We start from the raw sequence: 10,000 nt of genomic DNA, 5'->3' as shown, positions 1-10,000 counted from the left end.
TGGAGACATGTTGGAGGCATGATTGAGACATGATGGAGGCATGATGGAGACATGTTGGAGACATGATGGAGACATGATTGAGACATGATGGAGACATGATTGAGACATGATTGAGACATGATGGAGACATGATTGAGACATGTTGGAGGCATGATTGAGACATGATTGAGACATGATTGAGACATGATGGAGACATGATTGAGACATGTTGGAGACATGATTGAGACATGTTGGAGGCATGATGGAGACATGATGGAGACATGATGGAGACATGATTGAGACATGTTGGAGACATGATGGAGACATGTTGGAGACATGATTGAGACATGTTGGAGGCATGATGGAGACATGATGGAGACATGATTGAGACATGTTGGAGGCATGTTTGAGACATGATGGAGACATGATGGAGACATGTTGGAGACATGATTGAGACATGATGGAGGCATGATGGAGACATGATGGAGACATGATGGAGACATGTTGGAGGCATGATGGAGACATGATGGAGACATGATGGAGACATGATGGAGGCATGATGGAGACATGTTGGAGACATGATGGAGGCATGATGGAGACATGTTGGAGACATGATGGAGGCATGATGGAGGCATGATGGAGACATGTTGGAGACATGATGGAGGCATGATGGAGACATGTTGGAGACATGATGGAGGCATGATGGAGACATGATGGAGGCATGATGGAGACATGATGGAGACATGATGGAGACATGTTGGAGGCATGATGGAGACATGATGGAGACATGATGGAGACATGTTGGAGGCATGATGGAGACATGATGGAGACATGATGGAGACATGTTGGAGGCATGATGGAGACATGTTGGAGACATGTTGGAGGCATGATGGAGACATGTTGGAGACATGATTGAGACATGTTGGAGGCATGTTGGAGACATGATGGAGACATGATGGAGACATGTTGGAGGCATGATGGAGACATGTTGGAGACATGATTGAGACATGTTGGAGGCATGTTGGAGACATGATGGAGACATGATGGAGACATGTTGGAGGCATGATGGAGACATGATGGAGACATGATGGAGACATGATGGAGACATGATGGAGGCATGATGGAGACATGATGGAGACATGTTGGAGGCATGATTGAGACATGATGGAGACATGTTGGAGGCATGATGGAGACATGTTGGAGACATGTTGGAGACATGTTGGAGATCACACATCATGTTTCTATCATACAGAAACCCAGTTTGTGGGTTGGAAGTTGTTTCCCTGTAAACAGCTTTGAGTCCCAGTTTCACCATCACACAGCAGAAACCATCATTTACATAACGGAGCCGAACGAGCGACGCTGCGGATCCACCACCTGCTCTCGCTTTTTAAAAAAGGAGAAGAAGAATCAGAGCTGCGGCCACAGATTTAACTGGACTCATGTTTCTGATCAGAATCGGACCAATAACACACAGCGCTGTGATCCCGCCCTGGCAGCGAGTCGATGGCGTCCGGGACCTTTGACTTCTCCAGGTTGAACGAAAGAAAAGAGGGTTTTTGCGATGTGTGATTCTGCACAGGTTCTGTAGTAAACACAAGCAGCAGCAGGACGACACATAGGACAAGTCTGAGACGTATTCTGAAGCTTCATCGTCTATAAATCAAAAAATCGATGTGGAGACAACAAGGCTCTTATTCTGAAAGTCCCGATTAAATCCTCAGTGTTTCTGCAGGAACCTACAACCTGTCACCATCACGTCAGCGTGTGATTGGCTGTCACTAACCTCCATTCACAACTTAACAGTGGCGGGAATGGAACAAAGTTCATCGACTTTGTTCATGAACTTAAATACATTTTTCATGTATCTGGACCTAATTCACTTTCAGGTTTGTTTGACTTTGTCTCCGTTATGTTTCCAACAGTAAAACATTATAATAACATTATTATTATTATTATCATTATTATTAAGTTTGTTCACATGTTAATGACACATTGTACATCCAAGATATGTGTGTGTGTGTGTGCGTGTGTGTGTGTGTGTGTGTGTGTGTGTGATTTCATTAGTGTTTCCGAGTGCAGCAGATATTTATAGCTGTACTCACTGGAATCAATACTCACCCACGGGCAGCAGGAACATCAGCCTTCAACCTCCAGCTCGCACACACACTATAAATACTAAACACACACACACACACATTATTGACACTTAACAAATGACTCCCTCTCTTGACCCGGAGCTAAACTGTAAAATAATCAGGTTATAGGTTTTATTTAGTTATTTCCTTCTGTTGTTTTGTTGATTTGTTGTTTTGTTGTTTGGATGCAGACGTCAGAAGGAAACATGGATGAGTCAGTTTAAATCCCACATGAAATGGAAGAGAGTGCTTCTCTGTATCGATCTGCCTCGATGACATAACACACTGTTGTCCAATAATAACAGCAGAGGGACTCATCATGAAGTCACGTCTGTGCAGCTTCAGTAACGACCAACTTCTCAGCAACGTGGACACGAGACAAATGTCCTGACTGAAGAGCTGTGATCAATAACAATAAAGTTTCATCTTTGTGTAAAGATGAAACTTTATTGAAATCTTTCAGAAAGTTTCAGGTAAGAAACAAAAGATCATTTTAGAATCATTTATTAATCACATGTTTACTCAGCCTCTTTAAATCAGAAAACGATGATCAACTCTAAATAAAATAATGTCAGACTTCACTTTTACTGAAGTTTTAATTATTCAGGATGTTTATTAAGTTTCATTGAATCCCTCGTGTGATTCGTCGCTGAGATCTTCAGCAGCTCAAAGGTAAATTATAAAAGTTTTATGAATTATTGGCTCAGTGATGGTTCTGATGGAGGATTCACAGGAAATAAAGTCAACTTTCATGACTTTAACGGCAGCGTTTCTTCATCACGTTCGCCAGCATCCTACTGCTGCAGTAACCATGACGACAGAGAGGACAGGTGGGACGCTCTACATCTCCGTCTCTATGGACGGGCTGGGTCTCTGCTCGGTCGTCTCCCCGTCATGCTCCACCTCCCTCTCTGAGGCCTCTGGAGGAGTGGGAGGTCCCACGCTGCTGCCGCTCGCCGCCGGGAGGCTCCATGATGTCGTCTGGGTCATGTGACTGTCACAAAAACAAACACGAGAAGCTCACTGAGACGTTTCTTCATTTTCACTGAATAATTTATGGATCCTGATGAAAACTAGAATCACCTCCCTGTGGTTATATGTCTCCACCAATCAGAGCCGTTCAGTCACATACAGATATTATCATGTGGTCACTGTGACCTTTAATCTTTGACCTTTAATCTTTGACCACCAAAATCTAATCATGTCATCTTTGAGTCTAAGTGAATATTTGGCTTAAATATGAAGAAATTCTTGAGATATCGTGTTCATAATGGAACCTGTTTTCAGACATGTTCCTGACGTGTTCCTGACGTGTTCCTGACGTGTTCCTGACAGGTTCTCTATGTGAGAACAAATGTCTGAGTCAGTGTCTCTGGACATGTTCTGGATCTTCTCCTGCAGCCTCCTGGTAAAATGTGTGTAACATGTCAGAGTGAGTCCATGTGAGGAGACAGCAGGACAATGTGTGGAAGCTTCCCAGAGAGCGAGTGGACGTGTTGATGAGGTTTCTAACACGTGAAGGACGTGAAACTGGAAGAACACAAAGATCTAATGAGTGAACTTGTTCATTTGTCTGTGTTCACATGTCCGACATCAGAAGATGAACTTCATCGTTCACACTGAACCTGGAACCTGATTATCGTGGAGACGCCTCTGGTTATCTGGACATTTTCCTGGTTTATCAGTGTTCTTACTTGATGTAATATTTGTCTCCGTCTGCAGTGTAGGCCTCCTCCCAGCCATAAGGAAGACCTGTGGGGGGGGGGGGGGGGGGGCACATCATGTCAGGTTTAACATGTTATTGATATGATCTGTCCTGTGTGGATCATGTGTAGCTTCACTTTGAAACACGCAGACAAAATCAGGCACAAAGATCAGCACAAATATTACGTTCCATCCGTCCTGAGTGTTTTTCTGGAGAAGATCAGTGATTCCAGGAACCTGCGCCCGGAACCACGCGGCTGCACCGACTGTTCACGCAACCAGATCACACGTCGTTGACCCTGTTCCAGCGAACAAAAGGGGGCCAAGTCTCAAATGTTGCCCTGTGGACAAGAACTGGTAAGATGAAACCAAACGTTTGACACGTTCAGAGAAAAGAGGGATTGTGCTCAGCATTGTATCAGTGACCAGGGGCCCCACGTGCAGGGGCCCCACGAGCAGGGGCCCCACGAGCAGGGGCCTCACGAGCAGGGGCCTCACGAGCAGGGGCCCCACGAGCAGGGGCCCCACGAGCAGGGGCCTCACGAGCAGGGGCCCCACGAGCAGGGGCCCCACGAGCAGGGGCCTCACGAGCAGGGGCCCCACGAGCAGGGGCCTCACGAGCAGGGGCCCCACGAGCAGGGGCCCCACGAGCAGGGGCCCCACGAGCAGGGGCCCCACGAGCAGCTGCTGATGATGATGATGATGATGATGATGTTGAAGATGATTATGATTATGTTATGTTACCTAAACAAATATCTTTGAAATACTAATATGTCCAAATTTTCACTAGGGGTAGAATAATGATTATAATAATTTCCTTAAAGGTCCTTATTAAACACCTTCCTGGGACCTAATGTGAGGTGTTGGTCCCGAAGATGATGTATCAGTGGTTTAAAGTGGACAAACTGCTGCAGTGTGTACTTCCATGTCCTGTCTCCGTCCTCTCTGGAGCTGCAGACCTGCCTCTTGAGCCCCTCCTCTGATTGGCTGACTGCACTTTGAGTGACACGCGACCAGGCCTATCAGCGGTCTCATTCTGGTGCATTTGACGATCTCTCTCTGGTAAACACAGCTGAAAGTCACGTGATGTTTGCAGCTATAGAAGAGCAGCCACATCGTGTGGAGGGGAGGTGGTGGTGGTGGTGGGGAGCGGGGGGGGGGTTCGGAGGCTGGACTGGTACCCGCTGGGTGGGGCTGAGAGAAGAGTGCGATTCCATGACATCATACGGAGAGGAAGTACGAAACGAGACGTTTCAATAACACATTTCTTAGAATGAACTGAGTGAGGCCCCCTACTGGCCCTTCAAGTCATTACGGATAGTAAAAGCACAGAAAATGTATTTTACACAATATGGGCCCTTTAATTTCAGCAGTAACTTAGATCCAAATAGAAAAACTTCTCTGCACTTGTTTGTCTCGTTCTTTCCACCGTGACCTTTGACCAATTTGAAGAAATTCTCCCAAAGCGTTTCGGAGATTTCGCATTCAAACGACAAAAACATGTGCTGTGACCTTGGCCTTTGGCCGTTGACCTTTGGCCTTTGGCCACCAGAATCGAGTCAGATATCGTTGAATCCAAGTGAAGGTTGGAACTCTCTCAGCGTGTGGTGTGCATGAGAATGGGCCGGACAGACACCAGGAAACATACAGTGGGAGGAAAAACTCAACATGGTCCATTACGAGATATGACGAGTGAAGCTTCCATTAGAGTGGGAAAAATTGGAGAGTAAGACTAAGACATAATATACAGAGAATAAAGTTATAATAATACAAAAATAGTCATTTAACATGAAACCAGCTCTGATTGAACCTGACACTTCACAGATGAATCTTCTCATTTCTCTGAACACTGATCTGTTTCTTTAAAAGCTGAGTTTGTATCTTCATCAATTTCTGTCAGAAAAAGATTTTATCATGTGTTTAAATTCTGTCTCTTTAATCTTCATGTATGTTCAGAGACGACAGTGAGACTCTGACCACAGAACAAAGACGTGTGATCCGAGGACAGAGGACACTTTGTGCAGCTCCCTGATCCAGAGCAGGAAGAGGACGATGGCGTCAGGGGGAGAAACATGAGAAAAATCTATAATTCAGCTTCAGGTTTTGGAGTCATGATGAATATTTCAGGACACGTTAACATCCTCAGTTTAAAAAACTGGTTAATGATTAGTTTCAACTGACACATGGATTTGACATGATTCATGTTTAAAGAGGTTTGGTTCAGTGTTATTATATATTTTCCTTATTCTTAATTAAACCACTGGTTCCTACTGAAGATGTCAATCTTTAAAAACACCTCACAGCTGCTCAATGTGATTTATATTTTAAAAAAGGATGTTATTTTCAGCAGTGAATGAATCCACTGCTGTGTTTAGGACAAAAATCAAATGTGGTTTCCTACAGTGCAGTGTCCGACAGGTGTGTCCACCGGCGTCGCACCAGCAACCGTGACATGTGCGAGGGCCGTTCAACTCTTATTAACATGTTCCTCTGATTTGTGTCTGTGGACGTTTCCGTGAGTAAATCAGAGACACTAAATAAATCAGAGTCTGATTCTCTGCAGTTTCTTTCGATTTTACTCTTGAATGTTCAGTTTCTATTTGGTGTAAAAAGCTTTAAAGGTTTTACCCACTTTTCAATAAATGTTATGACTGATGAGTCACTAGATTATTAAATCAGACTGCAACATATTCTCATTGTGAAATATCGCCCCAAAAAAATAAATCCTGAGCCTCAGATATGAATTTAGTAAAGTGATAAGATGGTTATAAATGTAAAATCATATGGAGACATGGTTGTCATGGTGACATGGTCAGAGGTGGTTTATTAAACGAATGAATGAAGTGAAACAGTTTATCATGAAATCTGTGTGTGTGTGTGTGTGTGTGTGTGTGTGTGTGTGTGTGTGTGTGTGTGTGTGTGTGTAAAGACGTGCACGTATCCAGGAAGCTACAGGTGATTTTAACACACACACACACTGACCTACTTTTTCTCGCAGTCGTGACTTGGTTGTGTTGCGTCTCTTCAGGATCTCTAACAGATAAATGATGAAGCCGCCTGTGACCCTGAATAAATAAATATTTAAAAACGATGATGTGATGAAAACAGATTCTGTCTGATTAACACCATGAAGCGGCTCTGTCTATTTACTGGGACTGAGAACTCTCAGCTACATTTCCAGTGATATCTGTGAAATTCTGGTTTCATTTCTGGAAAGAAGGAGGAAGTGGAGACACTTTGTCTTTATATAGTTACTGATCATCTTTATATATATATATATATATATATATATATATATATATATATATATATATATATATATATATATATATATATATATACACCACACACACACTGTATTACGTCGTAGTGATGGTTTATGTGGTTACTAAAAACAGTCGTTTTCAGAACATTTTTCATGACCTCAGGTTGCAGCAGCGTCAAAAGCCGACGATTACCAGGAGCTGAGAGGTTTGGTTCGAAGTTGGACCTTCTGACCTGAGGTCCCTTGAAAATCTCCTGTACGACCTCAGGTACGACGGCCTCAGGTACGAGGACCTCAGGTACGAGGACCTCAGGTACGAGGACCTCAGGTACGACGGCCTCAGGTACGACGGCCTCAGGTACGAGGACCTCAGGTACGAGGACCTCAGGTACGACGGCCTCAGGTACGAGGACCTCAGGTACGAGGACCTCAGGTACGAGGACCTCAGGTACGACGGCCTCAGGTACGACGGCCTCAGGTACGAGGACCTCAGGTACGAGGACCTCAGGTACGAGGACTTCAGGTACGAGGGCCTCAGGTACGACGGCCTCAGGTCCTCGTACCTGAGGTACGAGGACCTGAGGTACGAGGACCTCAGGTACGACGACCTCAGGTACGAGGACCTGAGGTACGAGGACCTCAGGTACGACGACCTCAGGTACGACGGCCTCAGGTACGAGGACCTCAGGTACGAGGACCTCAGGTACGTGTCTGCACCAGTGAACCAGTTCCATATTAGAACCTTGAGATGTTGTCGTGCTGCTACGACTGGAAAGGTAAAGTTGTATTTAAAGGACGATGTGAACGTTCTACGAGGTGACGAGTGTTATGGATCCAGTTTGTCGGCTGATGATCTGATGTGACTGAATGAATTCAAACTATTTCACAGAGTCATTTATAAACATCTGTCGATCTCAGACCTCCACCAACATCAATCTGCACCAAACCACACACTGTGGGAAAATGTGACAATGTAACGAGTTCTTCTCTGACTCAAACCAAATCTTTTCACTTTGGTCTGAGGAACCTTTCACACCTGAAGGTCCGAACCAAACAAGGTGTGAAACAGTCCTCAGACTTTTAGTGAAACTCGTCTCATCGTAAATGTTCAATGAACCAAAGTTAAAACATTCATGTCGTGTCTCGGTCCAGTCGACCTGAAGAAGTTCCGCACAAATTCTTTTCCAGCTAAACTTAAAATATTCGTGTTTCTTTCCATCAGCAGGTGGAAACAGGAATAAAGACACAGTGACGACAGTGTTTCATGCAGAGTTAAGACACGAGTCCGTCGCTAACAGGAACTGAGGAGACGAGGAGTTGACAGGGAGGAGTGGTTGGTTGATGACTTCCTGCTGACGACTCAGGGCCCCGCCCACTTCCTCCTCCGACAGCCGGCTCGTCTAGAAGGTCAACACTGAAAGGGGGAGGAGAGTCCGTCAGGTCGACGGGATCAGGTTCGGTTTCAGCTTCATCAATGCGGGGCAGCACAAAGACGAAGGAGGAGGACATGCAGACCAGCGTGTGGAGGACGTCACTTACAGTCGACCTCCAGAATCGCTCTGACCGTCCTCGTGAGCTCCGTCGCCTCCCTGAGCCAGCGTCGCCGCCGTCCAGGGACTCTTCTTGTAGCGAGGAGGGAGACCTTGAGGCGACGCCCCGACTTTAACGTCTCCAGAGCTGCAGAGAGAGAGTGGGAGGAGTCAGCCGAGAAAAACTACACAGTCCAAAAGATGGACCACACGTCTCCACTTCCTCCCACTGCTGTACGAGGAAATGAACAGAGTGCAGGACAGACGTGTTCACAACAACAGGAAAATGCTAAAACGTGTCTCTACTATAACCACTGTCACATTACAGGTTCAGTGTGAAGGATTTAGTGACATCATCAGGTGTGAACGTAGAACGTAGAATGAAGTGATTAGAGTTTGGTGTCAAAGGTCAAAGGTCACGGTGACCTGTGATTTCTTTCAAATTCAGCACAAACTTTTGGACCCACAGATTAACTGATTAGATTTAAAAGGTCAAAGGTCAAAGTGGCCTGTTTTTGTCTCAATCTGACTTTAGAGAGTTTCTTTTGGATCGAACAGTCTCTCCACCGCATTTAAAGAAAATGTCTGAACTTCAGTTCAGGTGTGAAAACAGTTTTTAAGTTTGGACTGAGACGGAGACACAGGAAGGTCCTGCTGAGCCGTCAGGTTGAACCTCCTTGTTGTGAGGCGTGCTAACCACTGCGTCGTCATGACGGAGATAAATCCATCGTTAACTCACTTCTCTCTGCACTGAAACCTGAAAACAGAGTCTCACCTCTTCACACCTGGAGCTGCTGAAAGACCACATCCCTTCAGCTGAGCTCCAGAATGAAACCTGCTGCAGCTTCTCTCCTCAGAGAAACAACCCTCTCTGTTTATTATAGCTTTTAATGAGACTGATACTCAGAACTATGAAGGACGTGGTGACCTTGGCAGCAAAGAGCCACTTATTTCTGAGAAAGAGGAGAAGCAGCTGTGAAGTGGCCTAGATTCACACGGGCAGGTGAGCTGAGGGGGGGGGGTCCCGTGGTTATGAAAGACGCGTTGAGGTGTCCCACTGACCTGGACTGAAATAAAAAGAAAAGCTGGAAGACTTCATAATATGACCGACTGACCTGATTTACACAACCACACTTACACAACCTGAGCAGGAGGATTTATTCATCTGCCGCAGAATCATGAGCAAACAGACGTCACGACCATATTTACAAAGTTCCATCTTATCAGGGACATGAAGAGAAACTGTTCTGAGATTCTGACAACGATATATAATATAATACGAGAATAAAACATGTTTTAGTAAAAACCATTGAGAACTCTTGAGACTCTGAGACAGTTTGGTTCTTTCTGGACTGGAGGTCACATGGTGCAAGGTCACATGGTGC

At 45.2% G+C, this 10,000-nt stretch overlaps 1 protein-coding gene and 1 long non-coding RNA gene across 2 annotated transcripts in view; one reads left to right on the top strand and one right to left on the bottom strand.

Annotated features, from left to right (window-relative positions):
* Positions 1-2,778: 2,778 nt before the first annotated feature.
* The window catches only part of stxbp4 (syntaxin binding protein 4), a 19,510-nt gene continuing 12,288 nt past the window's right edge, over positions 2,779-10,000 (bottom strand). The window contains 5 exon segments of the mRNA XM_034570499.1: positions 2,779-2,852; positions 2,905-3,111; positions 3,812-3,869; positions 8,626-8,674; positions 8,676-8,763. Coding sequence (XP_034426390.1) covers positions 2,958-3,111; positions 3,812-3,869; positions 8,626-8,674; positions 8,676-8,763 — 349 coding nt within the window. The 3' untranslated portion in view covers positions 2,779-2,852; positions 2,905-2,957.
* Positions 5,509-6,534, top strand: LOC117752830. Its single transcript, XR_004612155.1, has 2 exons — positions 5,509-5,547; positions 5,778-6,534. It is a non-coding gene; the product is annotated as an uncharacterized LOC117752830 (long non-coding RNA).

This window comes from Hippoglossus hippoglossus, chromosome 19, assembly GCF_009819705.1.
Source record: "Hippoglossus hippoglossus isolate fHipHip1 chromosome 19, fHipHip1.pri, whole genome shotgun sequence".
NCBI classification, from domain to species: Eukaryota; Metazoa; Chordata; class Actinopteri; order Pleuronectiformes; family Pleuronectidae; genus Hippoglossus; species Hippoglossus hippoglossus.
Note: the sequence above shows the minus strand (reverse complement) of the source record. Positions and strands in the feature narration are given on the sequence as shown.